The 21796-nt window shown below is 40.4% G+C and overlaps 1 protein-coding gene across 1 annotated transcript in view; it reads left to right on the top strand.

The window, feature by feature from the left end:
• exoc4 (exocyst complex component 4) overlaps window positions 1-21796 on the top strand; it is a 125950-nt gene that overhangs the window by 51808 nt on the left and 52346 nt on the right. Inside the window, exon 11 of the mRNA XM_008300981.1 lies at window positions 2032-2128. Within this exon, the coding sequence (XP_008299203.1) occupies window positions 2032-2128 (97 nt within the window). The remainder of the gene's footprint in view (window positions 1-2031; window positions 2129-21796) is intronic.

Below are 21796 nucleotides of genomic sequence, written 5' to 3'. Positions count from 1 at the left end.
CGCCTTCAGGATGTTACATGGCAATGATTTTCTGATTAACCCTGTTTGCTGTGGGATTCACCCACGCAGTGAGGCAGGGCCATGGAGGGGCGTGAGCATTGGGGGGATGCATTTGGATTTGTGACGGAGAGCCATGTTGATTGACTGAGGGGGTCTATTATGACTGTTGGTGTCCCGCTATAATGACTGAATATTTTAATACATTTTCAGCATAATTTAAGATTTCTTTCGAAAGTGTTTAGTAGTTTAGCAAAAGCCAAAGTTACATGCCTCTTCCAGGGAGGTTAGAGTTCAGGGCTAGTTACAGAGCAGGGCGGGGGCATCTCCAAACACACCTGCTTTTTTAAATGAAGTGCAGCAGCACAACATGCCACTGCACTGGCTAAAGTTGAATATAAATTGGAAGCGGCAGCTGCTGAGGACAAAGAGAAAAAAGACGAAAGTGGCGGGCTGCCCTTCAGACGCCACCAGCCCAGGCCTTCTCTTGTCCCAAGTGCAGAAAGGTTTGCGCCGCACAGATTGGGCTCCACAGCTACCTTTGAGCCTGCAGAAGATAGAAAATCCTCCCCCGATACTCACAAGTGAAGCCAAGCCATTAGCCAGTCACATCATTGCTCTGAAACAGCTGTGCCAGTCACAGTGATGCACGACGACAACAGATCAACAAGTCAAATGACTCTTCTGCAGGAAATTGTATAGTGTTTGAATGACGCACAGCAGCATGACCTGAACGCACAACATCAGCAGCCAGAGACACAGATGGTGGGATTTTGTTTTTTTTTGTCTAAATTATACAATGATTATACAATATAGGAACATATAGATGGAAGTGAATGTTATAGATAATTTGAACAATCCGATTTATTCCATTTCTATTCTCATTTTGTAAATGGTCACATCATACTGTGAAATCTATCCCAGCAGCATTTGCCCTGCAGTGCATTTTAAGAACAGAACCTGAAATGCTGCCAAAACAAAAGCTGGAAAGAAGGCAAATTAATGCTTGCTGAAATACAGCATTTTCGCAAAAGTTTTTAATGCTCAAATAGGAGTTAAAGCGCATCATGAAAGGTGAAAACATCTTTTTCTAATTCGTTCTAAACATGAATTATCAGCTGTTCTTTCACTGTCTTTATCTCTGGGCAGCCCTGAAACATGTCAAATACCAGCTGACATGAAATAATAATTACAACTTACCTGATTGAAAACTACTCCTGTACACATCTATTTATTTCTGTCTTACAGATGGCCAAGGTTTTTGTTTGTTTTTTTTCTTTATCTTTGTGTATTTTAGCAGGTGGATGACAGCTGCCATGTGTAGCGAAGGCTGTATCACCACTTCCTGACACCACAATGCAGCCTAGTATCATTTATTCCAAAGCAAACACGGCTAATGACACACATGATTATACTCCTTCTGTAATCCAACATCTCCCACATACACAACAGAACACATATGTGACCATCTAATGGGGATTCGTAATCGCACGGTGTCATTTTCACAAGAGTTAATAGAGGCGAGCAGCGAATGTCCGCTGTGCTCTGTTGTGGCACTTTGTAAATCAGTGGCTGCAGATTTATTTATACGTCTATTCTCAGCACAACGTCTTAAGACGCATTTGTCTCCAAAATTGTACCAATTTGCTTTTCTGGTGGTGGATTTAAGAACAGCTCTGACCTCTTTGTGCCTCTCCATTCACCTGCGCAACATGTGCTTGGCACCAAAAATACCATACACAGGTTCAAAGCGAATGTCAAGGTCAACAGATTACCAAATTGTTGGAGCTCTGCTTGGGCTGGTTGTTGTGCTGCCACAAAAAAACAACGCCCTTGATGCCTTGTTAAAGGACATTTTGGAATCTGTTTGCATTGTATCTGGATGGACCAGTGGAAAGTATTTCTTCAGAATCTTCTAGGTGTCTCGCGTATGATTGGCACATATTGATTTTACATACTGTGCAGCTAAAGTACCCACTGTGACGTCTAGTTTGATGTGTTTGTTTAAGTCAGGTCCTGTTTGTCGTGTTCTAGGTGGTGCTGATGACAACCTGATCGAAGGAGGAGAAATGAAGTTTGTGTGCAAGCCGGGAGCAAGAAACATCACCGTCATCTTCCAGCCTCTTCTCAGGTAAAGCACTAAACGTCCAGATGTGAACATACCTTCAGGATGTGGTTTTTGTTTGTCAGGAATGAGATGAGGAACACAAAACAGCAGTGAATACATCGTCTCTCATCTGCAGTGAGACTTCCTAATCTCAGTTCTTGGAATGCCGCTCTGTTTACTGTGGGGAACTGCTGACGTAGTTGTGTGATGACCGTAGAGTGAAGGAAAAAATAGATACAACTTTCTTCAAATAGTCTTTTTCACACTGCATTTATTTGGTTATGCCATTGCTAAGCATTGGTTCTAGCCAACAGTTTTTACATGAAAACTAAACACTCCGGCTCCTATTCTCTCATTTCGTGTAATTCATAGCTGCAAGATAAAAACTCTAATTTGCTAAATTAGATAAACTGTTCAAGTTGCAAGCATTATTTTAAAGAGTTTGGTTGACATTAAAATGTTGATAATTGCATCCACTTGATATTATACATAATTTAAACTCCGATATCTGCATTGATTGATTTTTCACTAAATTCAAGGTGGGGTAACTCAATGCAATTGGCTTGCTAACTACATTTTTTCCCACCTTGAGCTCAAGATTTCGACCCCCAAAACATGCCTGGACAATTTCAGATGGTAATTCAAAATGTATTTTTAAAGAAAAGATTGTTGAGGATAAGCTTATTCCCTTAACTCCATATAGTTTGTTGGTTAAGCATGATTTTCTTAGAAGTTGTCATCACTCAAAAAGATAAATGCAAACTGCTGTGTTAATGTTGTTTGTTGACCCCAAACGATATTATTATTTGTAGTGCACCTGATATGGAGAAAAAGCATGTCTATGCTGCTTTTGGTAGGCAAAATATCAGGACATATTGATGCATGACGCTCCTGACTTCCAGCAATATAGGATTTATTGGATCCAAATAAAATAAAGTTAGTGAACAACAAACCTACTGTCTTTACTGGAATATTTTTGATAAGATTCCATTAAGTTTACAAGATGCATGTGCTAAAAGGCCCTCTTGTGTCGTAGTGGTCGGTCAGAGAGGGATAGCCGGGCCACTCAAGACATATGAAGCCTTGGACATGACTCAATACCAGTAAAATGTAACACTAATTATATTACACAGCCTCTTAGTGACTATCTATTGATTTCAGTCTTTTTAATGTTTAGTGGGATATCGTAAATCAAACATGATGTAATATATTATATCTTCAGTTCAAAATGTTTATTGATACCATCCAGGAGTCTGGATTTACATTCACGTTCACTTTTTTTTCCCGTTAAATTTGACTATTTTGAAGGGCTGTCTTTGTGGAAATGTTCTGTATGTCTGGTAGTTTTCTATACAGTGCTGTTGTCCCAGTAGAGTAGAGTAAATCTAATAGTGAAACGGTTTAATTGAATTGGCCTACATGCGGTGATACATTACCTTCTAGAATCCATTAAACAGAGACGTTTCCTACTTCTACACTCTAGCGAATGGCAGACATTGCTAGAATTTCACATCACAGTGCACACTTTTAATGCTTCGCAAGCTGCACAAATCTGCATTTTTTTGGCACAAGACTTTGTCACTTAAATTTGCAGTATGCTGGCAGGTGAACAGATGTTTCGACTGTAAAAGTGTCTTCAATACTTAGTTAGCGGAGAGATATACCTGCACACAAGCCAATATGTCTTTTTCAGAGCAGGCAGTAATGATTAGCAATCAGGGACACTAATAACCGATGTTTGATGCTGTTAAATTTGGAGTAAAAATGAGAATCCTGCTGTAAAAATCTGGAATAACACAAACTCCAATGCAAAACTTGTTTAAAAATGCGTTTGCTTCTTTATGTTTTACTTATGTTTATTAAAAAAAAGAATTTTTAAACATTTATTTACTCATTTGTACTTGTGTAACCAGATAGTGCTGTGGGCAGGTAACTACAGATAGAGAAAGGTGGCAGTATCAGAGCAAAAGTAAATTAATTTTTTAAAGAATTGGTTAAAAAAGTAGAAATATTAATAATTTAAAAAAACAAAAAAAAACCCAAAAACTTGATACCAGATTAAACAATCGGTTAAACTGAAGTGATATAAACCTCTAAAAAGCCAACAAACATCTGTACAGCGAGTGTAAAAGAGACATTTGTTTATTTTTTGTTTTGTTTAGAAAAATGTGAATATTTTAACCACTAAATATTAGACTATTAAACAATATTGAACCACATTAGTCGATTAGGTTAGTTAAGCGAGGTTGCACTTCATCCATCAGAACCATTTTTGCTCTTCATCACATCCCCGCTAACCTAAACTGTATTGTCAGTTGTCATACTACTTTTCGCTTGACTGACGGATGCTCCTTGAAAGCAAATTCTTGGTTTCGTAAAGCGTGTGCATGGTTGCAGGGGCGTATTGGGTTGTGGATGGTTGCATGTGAATGCACATGCAGGATGCTCTCATGTGCACCCAGAGAGGCTCTTTTTTTTTGGATGGTCCATCCAAAGGCGAAGCAATGGGGTGGCCTGGAGTGACCCAACTCAGACTAAAGACTGGTCCCATGCAACCAATAGTTAAACTTGTTAGAGGGCTACATCCATAGAACTGGATATATATTTTAACCTTTATGTAATAGAAATTTTAATGTTATCAATTAAAAGCAGAGCTGTTCCACGTTTATACAGTTGAGGGTTACATTAAAAAGGTATGTCAGTTCTCATAGTGGCCCGTTGTGCCTGCATTAGTGAGTGATAAAAGTAAGCGAACAAAAAAGAAAGATTATTTGGCCTACAGTGATTTTCCATGCAGAAAAAAAATTAACAAGATATCAGTTTCTGTGCCACCCCAGTGGTAGTAATAGTCTCAGCCTGGCCACCCATATAAAAATAGTCTGGCTCTGTCACTGGGTCCACCGGCCCATCGATGCGGCAGCCCAATGATTTTGTCCCTGTGTGGCCGACAACAGCCCGCCACAACATGTTTATGCATATGTATGCTTCAGTGTCTTTCTTTGCAGGTGGTTGCCTGCGTGTTTACGTCCCTTTACAGATGCTTTGGCTTTGAATCGTCCCTCAGTTTCTCTCCCTGCTCCTGTCTTCCACACTTTTCTTCCTCTTCTCTGACACACGCCGGCGTTCAGTCCCTGTTCACTGTTGGTCTGGCCAAGCTTTTGTCTGAACAAATGACCAAAAATAAAACGGTGACTAGCTCTCTGCCTACCTCTCCCATGTTGTCTGTAATGGTTCATATCAATCAAAGCAAACTGCCTTGAACGCACGGCTCTCTCTCTCTCCTCTCTTCCTCCCTCCCGTTCGACCTGGCCTCTCTAGACTTCTAGTGCCAATGGAGCGCTGTTGCTTGCAGATGGTTTTCTAATGGCAAAGCTCTGGCACGCCGGTGATGGATCACTACACCTCCTGCAGCCAGCCATGCAACTCACGGCAGCTTTAATGACAAAAGCAGTTGGGGGTTGTAGCACAGGAAATCAGTGGCAGTGCGTGGGAGATGAGACAACAGGGTCTTAATGTTTGATTGCAAATGCTTTTTTGTGTGTTGTATTTCGTTGTCTGCCCCTAAATCAAGTTAAGTACTGCACTTTACATTGTTGTGTGTGTTTGTTTTCCAAATCTTTGTTTATATCTGGTTTTCAAAGAACCACAAACGTGCACATTCCACCCTCTGAAAGTTATCGTGTGGTTGGCTTGTAATTAGGAATGCCACCCTGCTCACGTAAATATACATGAGGATTAGCAAACCCAGAGGTAATCAACCCTGCTTATAACAAGCTTCATGGTGCCAGTTAGCCAAGATTGCTGGAGAAATGCTAAGTGAGGCCAAGCAACTCAAAGAGAACCAGACTAAGGTGAACTTTCCTGCTCTCTTGTCATGGATCAGTGATGTGGCTCTTTGGTCATGCATTGGTGTTTGAGGTGTCCTGAAAGTTCTGCCAGTTTATCCTGGTTTATTGGCGAAGGCATGTGTTATCCACAGTGCCACAAGGACATCTTATGGGGAATACTCTGACAATATTTAGTGCCAGCACCATTTCCATGAGCTATCAGCCTTGTGTAATCCAGGTGAGAGCTGTATCTGTGCTCTCAGCAGTACATCAAGTGCGTTTCAGCACTGGGCTCCAGCGAGGTTGTGGCAGGTTGCCTATTCTGTTTTGGATAAAAATAGCCAAAGTGTGAAGAGTGAGCAAGACTGCTTATCTACATCTCTGATCCAGAATATGCTGGAGGGATTATGGATCCCTCCCGGTTTTGGAAGGTCTCAGGGTCTCCAAGAAACAGCCAGAGACAGCTAGGGAGAAGGACATCTGGGCTACCTTGATTTGCCTGCTGCTACCACAATCCAGTTCTGGCTAAATGCCAGAGTTTGGTGGACTGTGAAGAGAAGGGAACTAGATTAGACTGATTTAGCTACTGCTAGAGTTTGCCTTTTTGTCTATTTTTATATTGGCCCTGTGAGATTCTGAAGTGCATGTGTATCCCTTCTACATACCTCTTATTGTGAGGTAGTCATCACTGTTATTTTCATGTATCAAGCCTCAGATCAATAGCTAAAGATGCGCTAAGTCCGTGTGTTTTATAATTACTCAATCACATTTTTGGTTATCGGAATATTATTTTGACATCACTATGCACTTGCATTTTGTTTATGTATGAACACATCTCTTGTAGAGACCAGTCTTTGACCTTAAGATTGACAAAACATCATCGCTCTTTGGGTACTCTTCATGCCCGTTGTGCGGTTCAGAAGGGTTAGAGCTTGTAGTCAGTGATTGGTTCTGCTCTCACAAGTCTTGCGATGCAACCGGATGTGTCACAGATTGTATGTCTTTAAAGTTGCTCACACAAATATGGGGCAGGAATGAGGGAGTGTTTGTGCATGTAGCAGCCAATTTAGTTTGACTTGTGGGGTCTCCTGCTGACATTTGGGTGGTATTTACACCCCTTGTTCCGGACGAGGTTGGCATTTTGAAAAGCTTCAGCAAGCCCTTAATCTCTCCCTGTTTACCGTCCACAGGATGACCAAGCATGGCCATGCCTCTAGATGTCTGCTGTGTTTGTTGCTGCGGGGCTACCTGTGTGTGTTTTTGTGTGTCCAAGTGCATTTACACATGCAGCTCACACTGGATGATCGCTGTTTACTTTGAGCCAAAGCGTGCATGCACACATTACCCCCAAATTTTTACAGTTTCCTTCCCTGAATGATATGGATTCTTAAGTTGTTGTTATTCTGCACTCCCTTCAGAAATATGCAGAAAAATGCAGGAAACACAAATGTTTTGTCAAGTTTTAGTATTATTGAACCATCAACAGAAAACTCTAATTAAAAAGTCAGAATCTCTCAAATGTTTAATTAAAATTAAGAATTAAAAAGCTGTGCCTTTTTTTCCCAACTCTTCTGTGCTCATTGCCAAAGCTTTGAAAAATCTGAACAAGGCAGAGATTTTCCTTGTTAATTGTTTTAACTAATTGAATTAAAATTGAATTAAGAAATATTTCCTCTGCATCCTCTGGACAATTAAACATTCGCCTCAAGTTTGTGGGTATAATTCTATTATAATCAACAGAAATGATGGTCGAAACTTTAAAAAGCAGGCAGATTTTAAGAAGATTGTTCTTAAATGACTTAACGTCTTAACTTGGTTTCTGAAGGGCCTAATGTAACAGACTTTCACTCTGCTAATTTCCTTTATGACTGACTTAACTGTTATTTAAACTGTGCTACAGTTGAATTACTAATTCCGACTCAAAGTAGATTTTTACCCTGAGCTTTAAAATCACCAGTGGGGCTTTCATTTGAACAATCCGGTCATCTTGCAAAGTGCTTCACTTTGTCTTACTTTGACTTGCAGCTCCTTTCTGTAGCCCGATAGACGTGGGATATGGAACGTTGCCGACTTTATTAATACATTCAAGTGACTGCATTGTGTCATTCAGACGTAGGTCACAGTGCCGTAGAGAGCTACACAATTGGAAGTTTGTCATACATGTGAGATTAAACAAGTCATGTGTAACAATGCAATAACAGACTAAATCTAAACTAACAGCAGCTTCTAAGTGTCCGAATAACTAACAGCCCAGTTTCTTTCTGCTTTTGTAAATAGTAAAACCTAACCTAAGGACAGCTGCGATCTGACACAATGAAGAACTGTAGTGACTGGGTGTTAGATCCTGATTGATCCTTTCTCCACGTGAGGGATAATTTATAATTATAACGAATTAATGAAGGTAATGTTGCTCCATTATGTGAATGCACGCAGCTCTTTCTTTGGAGATGCTCATGGATCCCACTGCTGTGCGATGCTGCAGGTATTTAGTGAACTCAGAGAAAATAGCTGGAAGCAACAACCTTCAGCTCCCGTTCACGTCTGTTGGGGGGAAAACAAACTCTGATTGCATTCATTATTGGTGAGTATCATTAACATGGGCCGCGATAGTCTGTTTTCATTGCAGTAAGGGCTTTATTATTATAGACATTTCATTTTCATGCTTAATAGATTTGAAATTGTACAGCAAAGTCAGTGAGGAAGATGTGTTGTGATTTTGGCACGCGAACTGCGTATTAAGACTCACTGTGATGTTTTAGGTCGAATATTGGTGCTGAAATGTGGAAAAAATCCTTCTCTAAATCGCTGGTACTTGTGCGTGTCTCTTTATAGCAGTTTAGGCTTGTGCAGTGTTGAAGGTGATGCTGCTAAGATTGCCTCTTCAACTTTTATGTGATCAGAGTGTGCATTCAGACATGCAGCCGTCACATTCAGTTGCAGTCAGATTAACTGAAGGGGGTGCATGTCAGAAAGGTGCTTATGTCATTATTTTGTAGCTTGCTTTGGAAGCTCCTGATCTTCAAATGATGTCCGACTTATGGGTGTTTGACATCACTGTTTAACAATCAGTTATCTGCCTGTTAAATTTTAATTGTTGATTTATTTATTGGGAAACATCAGTAAAAGTTCTAAAAGTTGTTTTTTACTATTAATGTCCATGGTTGAGTGAAAAGAGTAGGAAAGTTGGAGATTGACAGAGAGCGCTTGGGGGGGCGGGAAGCAGAAAGGGAAGGACAATGGAACGAGCGATAAAAAGAATGAAAAGCGGATAGAAAGCGAGATGACAGGAAAAGGACAGAAGGGCTCTGCCTCCCACCGCTGTAGCCTGTGGTGAAAACGACACACACCACGATTCTGCACTAATTTCACACTCTCATTAACTCCCCTCCTGAGCAGCACACACAGACCAAGACAAATAGAAAGAGCAAGAGTTAGAGGTGAAATGGAGTTTGTCGAAAGAAGTTTTTCGGAGGTTTCTCGAGTGATTCGGCTGAGAGATGCGCTGTTGAATCGTCAAACACGATCTCCAAAATGAGGACCCGGTTTTGAATTCAGATTTTCTACACTCCGACTAAAATTCTTGAAGACGAGGGGTTCTGATTAGACTTGTGTTATTTTAAGAAAACTGGACATTGGCTGTGTTTGAGCCCTTTTTTGCAAAGACAAAACGAATCAGGGGAGCACACCCAGTGTTAATTGATCATTATGGTGTTATAATTTAGTGTCATGTTTCTTTTTATGTTCAAAGAAATGAAAATGTTTTGTTTGTTTTATGTACAAATTGCCCTTTTCAAGTGGGAGACAAATATCTCCTACAGCACAGCTCATTTGGCATTTTACATTATTAACACATCACTAAGGGGTCATAAGGCAAACTAATTGCTAAGATGCCATGGTTCTTCACGCCACAGAGGCAGCACTTATGATACTACCCTATCTTCAACATGTCTTTTATGTTGTATTGTTCACTGATGATGAGCAGACAGGAAAATAAGTTCGATTACTGCCTCTCCTGTCAAAGTACTGCTGCAGTAGTCTCTGCTCTCCACATGCTCTCGACTACTCTTTAGAGAATAGACCCTTTAATGTGGTATTTATAATCCATAATCTTTAAGTCCTGCCATTACAGTCTTTTGTGATGTTGATCCAGTAGGCAATTTGCTGTGCAGCATAAAAAGACAGCATTCCCAGTAAGAACTTAAAGTGCATTGCGAACACATCCCAGGAACATGAATTGTTTGATCAAAAAGTCGCTATTGAGATCATTTCATGACAAGACTGTTTGCAGCTGCCCATGCATGACCTATCTCAAACATGCCAATTCTCTCTCCGGCAGACCTGAAAATGGCAAAAATAATTTGTGGTTGGATCCTAACATTCACTTAGCCAGACAGCAGCTCTTTAATTACTGGTGAAGAATACATTTTCCTTCAAAAATAACATCTGTAGTCAACCTCAAAGAAGCGTCTCTACACAGGCTATTAAAATGCAGCACGGACGCCTTGTCTTAAGTCTTACTCACACATACATGCGCATGCCGCTTTGCTCTGCCGGCGCTTGCTCTCTTTTCTAATCTTTTCTCACTCGTTCAGGAGGATTTTCCTCAGTAAATAGCACCCTCTCTCCCGCTTTCTAACCCGCACCCATTAAAAACTCGGAGCATAGTTGGAAATCAGGGGGAGAGAGGATTTTACACTGGAAAGGTCAGAGAAAGAGACAGAGATAAAGAAGGCAGAAGAAAGAAAGCAACAACAAGAGGGAAGAGAGCAGATGTGAGGCAATAAGAGAAAAACACAGGGAAAGAACAGACAGGTGGGATGAGAATAGAAGGTTTTAAGACAGGAGAAGAAAAAGGAGATGCAAGGTAATCTTAGACTGCATGTATGGTGGGCGCCATGTGGGGATGCTTTGGATTTCAGTTGTTTAGGTGCACGTACACACTCTTGTGTCAAACATATGCAGCAAATGGAGAGAAAAGCCAAAGAGAGGATGATAAGGAACTAGACTACTGACCAGGTATAATCAGAGCATATCAGAAAATTGAGAGTTTCTAAGCAAGAGATTTGTGACATTTGTATTTGTGTACACTTTGTATTCATGGGGGCTTGTGGGTTGCGTGTATTCAACACATCCACTTCTGCAAAGTTTTCAGCAACATACCTGCTTTGACCTTGTTTGCCTTCTGAACAAAAAGTTCCACATAGACTTATCCTGTTTTCTGGATATCATGGCAGCGGGGTGCACAACATGCAGTGGTACTGCAAAATAAACAGACGGCACTACCAACCTTGCTCTCGTTTAAATAGGTGACTGGGCACAGAGTAACAGAGCATTGCTGAAGACATTACCTGCAGGGGCGGTCAACCTGAGAAAAGCTAATATGGTAATTTTGTAATATGGTGTTAAGAACTAGAGGGCTTCACAGGGACCTGGTTCAAATTGTTCTCTCTAATAGGCTAATGTGGTCGGGTCGGGTGGTTTTTATTGCAACAGGTTTATGTCACTATGTTTAGCGTCTAAGTGGACCTGAATGTGTCCGAGCATGCTAAATATACCATGATCTGTCATCAGAATAGGAGTGGAAAATATCAAAGGGAATTTTTTATAGGTTGCTCTTTGGAATTAAAAATTGTGATTAACTGTTTGACCTTATCGTAGGAAGATATTGTGTTTGAGCTTCACAACCGATTCGGACGAGAATGATAGGCGCCAACAACGGGCCATCTCATGGGCTGATAACATCCACATCTGGTTAAATTGCCCAGGTGTTGTTTCCCATAAAAAGAAAAGGAGATCTGAAAACAGCAGCATGTAGATTGCAAAACGGGGAGGACAAAAGCTGTACGAAATACACCACCAATGGCAGGCCTAGACTGTACAATACCTAAAAATGGTGGAGCTTGGTGCCCACATTCATGGTGCAGCAGTACATTTAGGTGGAACAGTTCTGTAAATAACAGCTAGGAACTAAAGTACTCTCAGAATTTACACAATAACCAGCTTTGAATCAAAATGTAACTTCACAGAGTTACCTCTACTGTCTTGTTCATTTTATTTCAGACTACGCACTGTGTGGCTAAATATGTATTTAGTTGCCTGAGGGGGGACAGCTACGCACTACAACTACGTAATAAATAATGCAGTAACCTATGTGAGGATAAAACTACACCTAAGCGAAATAAAATGACGCCAAAGAGAGAGAAATAAAAAAAAAAAAAAACACTTGAAAGGAAAGCAGCAGTAGACAGATGGAAAGTAAAAGCTTGGAGATGTCTACAAAACACAATGCCACTTTGCTGTGAATCTGTCAGGTGCTCCTACCTGTCACCAGCTGCAAAACTGCTGTATCTTTGTTCTTTTATCTCTCTGATGCCCTCCCCACAGGACACACGCACACACACCCACACACACACACACACACACACACACCGTACAGACCATGTTGTAAATAATACTGCTGGTTTTTATCGCTTTCCAGAAGTGCAACTTCAGCCACTTTCTCGTGAAGTGCAGTGCTTTCAATCTCTTGTGTCTTACAAGTACACGTATGCACGGAGACAGATACACACACTCGCGGGCATGACATACGCCAAAACGTGCACACTAACACACACCAGATATTGTGCAGGAGATTAGATCCATCATTGCGGGGGTCTTTTCTCTGGCTATAGAGGGTGGATAAACTCTTTGATTGTGTTTATCCATCCCATAATGGAATCAGACCCGGTTCCCAGGGCAACCCGTCCAACAGACTCATGCGAAGCAGACAGTCGTCAATCGGAGCTTAAGGGGTCTAGTTTGTCTGAACGCTCAGCAGTAGACTTCTTATGAAGTCGGCTTTGAAGGTCCCTGAGGTTTTTAGGTCTGTGCGGGGAAAAATAGTGGATACTGGGAATTTGTTGCCGGGTCAGATTAGCGGGAGAAATTGTGCTGGAACACAAAGACAAACATTTATATATATATTTCAGAGACACGCACGCGCACAGATAGGCCTTTGAAGCTTGTCCAGATGACCAGGCCATAATCACACAGATGTTCACACAGTCATGCTGTCCCCTTCGATGCTGTCCCCCATAGCGCCTGATTGTCTCTGATTGGCTGCTTTTGAAAGAGATTAGATTGTATTCTCAGGAGATTTGTCGGTTTGCACGTGTACCTCGGCATATTGTGTTACCAAACAATAATTTAATGAAATGAAAGTCTCCATTTTTTGAGTGCAGGATAATTTAATTAAGCCTAATATTGTTCTTCAGACCTGTTGCTATGAAAGGACAGAAGTGGGAGGACAGAATGCCCTTAATGCTCATCGGATGAATGCCAGAGGGAGCCGCAGCCAGCAAGAGAATTAGTGAACCACAATGAAGAGATGTTTTCACCATGTGCTGCTTTTTTCTGCCACATCCCTCACTCTAATGTTTGTCTCCTGTTTTTACTTCTTCTTTCTGTCATTTCCTGCATTTTTCAGGGAGGTAATCTAGCCAAATAAAGATAGCAAAACATGACAGGGATGTGCCGCGCATTAAAATCCTGAAAAATTATAAGCTGCATTTGCAAAGCACTGTAGTGTGCTTTTCTTATCTTCTCTTGTCCTCTGAGCAATGTCAAGGTGAAGACAGATTGCCAGAGATGGGTGATTTACAGATATTGTTTTTTTCCTGTTCCCCACACATCCTTCTGTTTTTTTTGCTTTGAATTCAGCCTCAGTTGTCTGTCTTAGCTCTTTCCATCCTTCTATCCCTTGACAACATGAGCTGCCACTCTGTGTTACTGTCACATGAGCGAGTGCCAGCCCCCACATCACAGCAGCCTTTGATTGGCCAGGCCTTTCCAGGTCGGTGAGCTGCTGCCTGATAATAACCTTGTTTGATTGCTGGAGCAGAGATGTAATTGATTGATCTGCTCACCCTGTCTGCGGCTGGGCTTCTGAAGTAGCCTTGTGTGTGTGTGTGTGTGTGTGTGTGTGTGTGTGTGTGTGGGTGTGTGTATCGAAGTGGGGGGTTGGTTGATTGTTGAGCGGAGCTACAGATAAGCATACATGTACACACATACCTCGACTCACTACGCCGATCACACACGCGGACGTTTACTGACACACTTTTGTTATTGTGGAACATAGCGCGCAGCTGCGAGCAGAGGTGTGCAAATGAGGGAGAATGCGGAGGGAGTTTGTTTTTTAAACTCTTCCCAGCACATCTGCCCTGTGTACCTCTCTAAACAAACCTTACCAACCAATCAACAAGCCATTAAACCTCATTAAAATCCTCCAACTCCCTCTGAAAGGATTGTTTGTGATTTCCTAATTGGTGGTTACATAAGTTAGTCCATCTTTCCAGATAGTTAATTATTCTCAAAGATAGATGGTCTCAACTCAATGCAGCATCTAATCCAATAGTGGCTAAACAGACTCCAGACAGTTCAAAGAGACAGTGTTTCACAGTTAATAATTGGAGTTGGAGAATGTTTGTCCTTAATGTGTGCATGTGTGGTTAAAATCAAGGTCTACAGGCTAACAAAGGCCTTGATTTGTATATTTGTGTGGTTTTGTGTTGTCAGTTTCCCTCTCTAACTAATTTGCTTGGTTTCATTTATTGTTGGACTATCCACATAATGACCATATTTGACTCATGTCACACTCAGACTGTGAATAGAAGCAATAACCCAGTTGTTGGACAAAGAGCTTATTGGCTGCTCTTGTCTTTGATTTGTACATCGAATGAATGTAATTTCGCCTCTGGCTCTGCTCATCTTCCTGCAGTTTTGAAAGATAATTTTGACGTATCTACTATATTTATTTTCACAGAAAATTTAAGTCTGGCTCAGTAGAGACAATTTATTTCAAATAGGTTTTCTGATGTAATGGTAACCAAACATGAATCCCCTGTGCCCACACTGAATCATCCCTAAGGTGTGAGATGAAGAGAAAACCAAAAGTCAGAGCTGGCTGTGCTGCAACACACATTTTTAAAAGAGATTGGTATCTCTCCTCTTTTTGTCCTTATTCCCTATTAGTGATGGTTTGATCCCCGACCAGGCGTGCTAGAGTCATGGTGTGCCCATTGAGTGTTCAACCAGTGGAAAAGTCAAACTGGCAGACTGATTGAGTCTGTATCCTCTCCTCTCCTTGTTTCTCCTTGCCTCTCCTTGCTTCGCGAAAGGTTACTTGGAGTTAAAGGTTATGAATTTTAATACACAGTAGTGAGACAGTGGTCCTATTTTTTTTATGGCTTTAAACCTTTCCTCAGAATAAAAATGATGCGCAAGGTTATTAGTTCACTTTAAAGGTGCAATATGCAAGATTTTGAACAGAAATATTGCATTAATTTAGCAGCAATATAGCTGTCTGCTATGTAAAGTATGTAGTGTAGATTATATCGTAACATAATGTCTTTAGTAGAGAATGAAGCACACTCCCTCGCTCTGTGTTCTGAGCTTCTCATTCTATTTTTTGGTAGCTTGTCTGCTCTTTTTTGCATGTAAATGTGTGTGAGTCCCTCCCTTTGAAGCGTGCTGGTCATCCTCAGTAGGGCTGAAACAACTAATTGATTTAATCAATTCAAATCGATTATCAAAATGTCAACTAATTTAGTCATCGGTTAGTTTCCTAATAACATTTTTTTTTAAGATGTTTTTTGGGCTTTTCTGCCTTTAATGGCTAGGACAGTGAAAGAGTGACAGAGAAAAATGGGGAGAAGAAGAGTGGGGAAAGAACATGCAGCAAATGAGCCGCTGGCTGGAATTGAACAGCAGCCACTGCATCGGGGACTATAGCACGTGTACTTGGGTCGCCCGCCCAACCTGTTGACCTATCCGGGCGCTCATTTTTCTGTTTCTTCATGAAAATACGTTCTTAATAACTTACCTGGGTAAATAAAGGCTAAACAGAAATGTTTCTTTAAAAAAAAGAAAACACACACACACACACACACACAAAGATTAATCGAATAATCATTTAATAAATAAATAAATAAGTAAATAAGTAGGTAAGTAAATAAATAAATCGTCGACAGATTAATCGATTATCAAAATAATTGTTAGTTGCAGCCCTAATCCTCAGCCTTATGGACAAACTCAGAGTGACCTCTCACACTGCACTGAAAAAAGCAAAAAACTAGTACTCCCAAAAAAACAAACAGTTTAAAAACAAAATGACTCATTGATGTTATTTATTTATATGCACTTGATTTATTTCACCTCAGTGTTGAAGTCATTAATCTGTTTTCCTGCGACTTTTTTCATGTTCTGCTCCAGTCTGTGTGTGTCTGTTTCACCAAACCCGGTCTGTTCACAGGTCTCAGCAGGTCGGAGCAGACACAAGCAGAGTTAAGGAGAAGCACAGAAAGTGAACACAACATGACTTTAGATGACAACTTGTTAGTGTATATTACAATGCTAGCATAGGCCAATAATTGTGGCTGGCTATTTTTTGTTCACTTTCAAAAATTTATGTCAAGTGAGGGGAGAAGTGTAGCTGTTTGTTTTGCTGTTGCTCCACTGACATCTAGTGGTTCTGAATGTTGCACACAGAATCTTTAAGAGTTATTCAAACCAACTTAAGTGCACATTGTATCTATACTTTTCCCCAGTCTGCTCCCCTTGTTTATCACCGGAGTGAGATAAACATTGGAAGTCAAGGAACAGAAACACATTGGCAATGAAGCGTAACAACACTGAACCGCTGAGCTTTCCGCCGGGGTTGATGAGCAGTAAAGGTGTTGCTCGTTCACTATGGCCCCCTCTGCCTGTGAGTGGTCTCATCTCTAAATCGGTTTCGCTAAATTCATTACATCCACCCAAAATAGAGCTCACATCGACAACAGAAAAGATTGCTGGGGAATTTCCACCAAAGTGGGACAGAAGTGACTCTAAGAAGGGAATGAACAACAGAAGGGAGGTGGGGGAGAGAAAGGAGAAGGCAAAAATCCATTATGTTTGATGTTAGTGTCTCACCCTAGCAGCAAATGCTGGTGGAAAAACCCAGTGAAATGACATTAGGGGCATCTTGTAATGTGATTTCTGCTATGTGTGAATATGAGATTTCTAATGGATCTGAGCACATTAGTGCAGTCTTTATCTCTAGTATTTATTCCCCCCTGGTTTCAAATACAATTTGCTAAGTACGACATTTCACTCTGCTCGAGCCGCTCACCAGCTTTCTGGCTAGAAGGGATGTGGGGGCGGATTATATTGTTTTTCTTTTTTTGTGGGGGGTGCTACATAAAGCATAGCATTTGTGACAAATTGGCATATTATGAGAAAAAGAAATTCTTTCTGTAATATGTGAAAAGTATGGAAAAAAAAAATCAGGAGGAAGATCTTTTGAGATGGATATAAGTATGTTTGACAGCCTGAATACTGTGTCAGCTCATCATATCATATTTCTTTTCCCTAATGAGAGGATGCATGCAGACATATTGAGCCTGTTGTGTGAATATCAAAACATGACAAATGTTTCATGTGACTTAATGGTTCATCGACTGATTTCAACCCATGTAACATTCTGAGGTATACACACTGACAGATAATTGCTTGAAGAGGCAATGATTTATCACAGCTTCCTACTTGTAATCTTGTTTAGCCGATACTTTAGGAGGAATTAAACAGTTTGAGTGTTTTGCATTCGTATATAGTGCGAATGAAAAAATCTGAAGTATCAGTATTACAATTGGTGTCAGCAATGCACATGAAATCTCTGAATAGTTTTCTGGGGCAAAGCACTGCAGTTAGTCATGCTTTTCTTTTGTGGAAATGGAACCTCTGCTGAAATCTTACCAACGTACTAAAGATTTCAGGGTGACTAAAAACTTTATTTTTTCCAAATAAGCCAAGTTTGGCTTCCTGTGTTATGCAGAGTTCAGTCTTCAAGAGTTTGTAAATCCGACCAGATTTTCACAGATATTCTTTTTTTTTTAAACTCTCTAAACACACACATACACACTAAAAACAACACACAAAAATAATGATGCATCACACATCACACGATGTTATTAAGATTATTGTACCGGAGGGAGCAAACGGGAAGCAGAGCGCCACCTCACGAGATCTCAGGGGGAAGCAGATGTAAACAAAATGAAGACTGTGGAGCGACAAATTGCCGTAACACTAATAATACTTTGCAATGAGAAAGAATAAGCAGAATTCTAAATTAGTCTGGATTAGAAAATGGTTGGGAAGCTGCCATCAGCATATTACGTTCTTTAGTGAGAACGAGGGGTGAGATTTTAACTCTCCTGTCACATTTTTACTTGCTCTGGCTTCATTTTTTACTGCTGTATGGAAACAGTACAACCTTGGGAAGAAGTAGAATGAATTAAAAATATATTCTGTGCAGTATAACAAAGTTATAATGGTATAAATCTTTAAAAAATAAGATTTGATTATTTGATTTATTATATGCAAAAAAAAAAAAAGCCCTGGAATCAGCTTGTGCAACATTTGTCCAAGTCCCCACAGGTGAAACCAACACTGGGAAAAAGTGATGCCTCTATATACTGCAGAAATGTAGCTACTTACATTTTTAATTTATGTCCATGCTTGTCTCCTGTCTGATCTGTGTAAACACAACCTGCATGTCTCTGAATTTTTGTCATGTGATTATTTGCCACACTTAAATCATCAATCTTCTGCAGAGGAACAAACATTTTAAATGTTTTTGCAGAATCTGGATAATGTAGGCTTTGTGTTCGGTGAATTGATTGAAGTGATTTCAGTGAAATGAGTTTGGTTACCTTATAATGGAGTGACATGTAGCAAATGAGTAGTTCAAGGATGGAGGATACAGGATCAGAAAATAGACAATGTGGTGATTCCCTCTTTTGTTACTGCTTCTAGCTTTGATAAATGGTTTAGTTTTGGCAATTACAAAAAAATAGCAAGCCCTTTGAAACTACTGGCAGATTTTGGGGTCACAAGGTTAATATCTGTAGTCTGACATTACCAAGCTAACAAGGAGTGCTACCAAAACATATCTCTGGAAACCTTTCTCTCACTTTTTTTTTTTTAAATGTGAAAATGCACGTAGGAATTGAGGACAGACTTAAAACCAGCATTTCATTACCTTTTGAAATGCTTCAGTACCCTCTGAACCTGAGCACAGGACATGTACGATTTTTTTTAATATAATGATAATAATCGAAATAAATATAAGACTACATCCCAATGTAGAAGTCAGACCGAATGTTTGCTAATGGAAAAAGGAAGTCGTGCAAAACTGTGTTACGATTGTCTAAAATGTAGAACATTCGCTAAATGTGTTGACACTGCAGGTCTGATTGAGATGTGAAAATGTCAGAAGTTGAAGGTGCAAGTTATAATAATAATGATATATAATAATGGTTATGTCGTGACTGTTATAATGAATACAAGGGCGTTCCTAATCAAGGCAGACTTTCCTGCTGCAGCTCCTCTCTGATCAGGAGCGACCGGAGTTCCCTTCATTCAACATGGTGGTATTTCCACCAACTTTTGTCATGAATGAACAGATCAGTTTGGTGCAGCACTCCCCTGCTCCGACATAATGCCATTTTCAGCGCACTTTCACCAATACTGCTTACTTTATATAAAAAAAGACAAAGACTTGTGTTTGTCTTCAATTTTCCTGACACCCTAATTTCTGTTTCTGACTGATTAGGGTCACGCCATCCTTGATTAGCATACACATTTACATGTTCCTGCCAGCATTTCCGCAAATTGTCCCAAATCAGCCAATATTGCGCACTCCAAGCTCTCCACAGGCTTAATGAGCTAGATTAAGAAGGAAGTCATTTAACCCCTGCCTGCAACACACACTCGCGTTCGCGCAAGCACGGTCTAGATAGGCATATCTACTCATCACAACCAAACAAGCATAAGCATACAAGCACACACACACACACACACACCATAACCTCGCCTCGCCTCCACCCTGTATTTCATTAGATAGGAGATGGAGCGAGGCCATTATGCAAATGTCAGGTGTCAAGTGTAAATGAGATTGGAGGGATGGGTAACAGAAGTATTGAATATCACACCGGCTCCCTTGGCAACTGCACCAAGGTAATGAGAGCATTCCAGGATGTAGGCTGGCAAAAGCCTTCGTTACTCTGAAAGATAGCAAGGCGAAAAAGACGGATAAAGTCCTTTGGGTCCAGTTGATCTAAGAAAGAGGAGATAACGCTCCCGCTGTTCATATACTTGCATTACAAACAGACATATTATACTGTTCATATATGTACTCGAGGTATGAATAAGCAAAATGTGGCTTAGCTTTTTTTTGTGTGCGTGTAGATGTTGGAATTTTCCGTGTCATTGCTGCTTCTTTTACATTAACTTTCAAACTTCATGGTTTGGTATGGCGTGGTTTGGAGCTAAATAGAAGGAGATCAGACAAATGAGAAGTGTTGACTCAGAGGGATATGTGATTTACAGTACACTATGAAAGCTTTAGTGTTTTCTTTCTATTCTCTTTCTGTTATCTAAGCTGTATCCAGAAGTGGTGCGCGATATTAAAATTTGTGGCTGATACCGATATCCGATATTAAGGTTTCTGATATCGCCGATAACCGATATTACCGATGCCGATATTCAATTTTTGGTCACACCGAAAAATATGTTTATGCACCGTGAGAACATGAAGACTATTCAAAAGAAGCCCATACCAAACTAAACCACATAGTCTTCTTTATTACGTAACAGAAGTAAAACATATTTAAGCATATTTTAAGATATTTATCGTTCAAGTCCAGGACCACTTAAGTGAAAATATCTGTGAAACAGCAGCAATATCAAATGTAGAGACGAAGGCGCTAATGTTAGACAATCATCGGGTTTTCACATCGGCTAAATTTGTTTATCGGACCAACAGCGATATATCGGAAAAAACACTAATATCGGCCGATACCAATTTAGTTGCCGATATAACGTGCATCTCTAGTATCCAGCCATCCTTTGTGTTACCTCTGTATGATTTAGGAGCCACTTTCAGGTTGTCAAGTGAAATAATACGGAGGAAAAAAAACAAAACAACATGTCCAGTGATTTTTATAATTTGGTTACATACACGCCTCAAAAGATACAACTTGGTTTTGACGTTACAGAAAGGAGAGTGGCCAAACAAGGTAAAGCTTTATAATGGAAACTTTGTATCTTAACAGTAGTTTTGACACGAAAAGGTTAAAAATATATATTCATACTCTTATGACAGATCAGAACTTTGTAATAATAAGCTGCCAGGAATCAAAGGACCAGTCGGGGATTCCAGAGAAATAATGGCCATCAGTGTGAGATTAATTTGCGGTGTGAGGACAACCAGTTGAGAACAGAGCAGGTGACGGACGTTTAATAACATCAGCTAATGATGAGTTACATCTTGGTGCAGGAAAGTTTGCTCTCACACATCAGGATGTCACACAACTAGTACGAGTGAAGGGTCAGTTGGTGTCAGTCACATCTGGCTTGCCCAACATAAATCAACACTGCAGTTTATTGTGCCACAGGAGAGAGCTGACTTATTTGAAGTTTGCAAATGTAAAAGATGAACGTAAAAGTTTTTTGTTGAGCTGAATCTCTGGTCAATCTGTAACCATTGTGTCCACCAGTACCAGAAGCTGCCGCTGGTGGTGGAAGTGAAGCACATACATTGAAGGAATCGCACCAGCTTTCAGTCTCACACAGTCCTACCTCAGTCATCCCATCCAGAACTCCATTGTACCTCCAGGAACATAATCCTCCTGTCTAAAAAAGAAAAAAAAGAAAGCGCGCAGCACAGCATGCATCATTACATAGCGCTGATGTTCCACCTCCTCCCAGGCACCAATCTTAGCTCCGTAGTTAAGAAAAGTTTGGCTCGATGTCTGGACAAGCTGGAGTGCAACCTGCACAATATTTCTCC

Source organism: Stegastes partitus, unplaced genomic scaffold (genome assembly GCF_000690725.1).
Source record: "Stegastes partitus isolate 25-593 unplaced genomic scaffold, Stegastes_partitus-1.0.2 Scaffold1619, whole genome shotgun sequence".
Taxonomy (NCBI): Eukaryota; Metazoa; Chordata; class Actinopteri; family Pomacentridae; genus Stegastes; species Stegastes partitus.
Note: the sequence above shows the minus strand (reverse complement) of the source record. Positions and strands in the feature narration are given on the sequence as shown.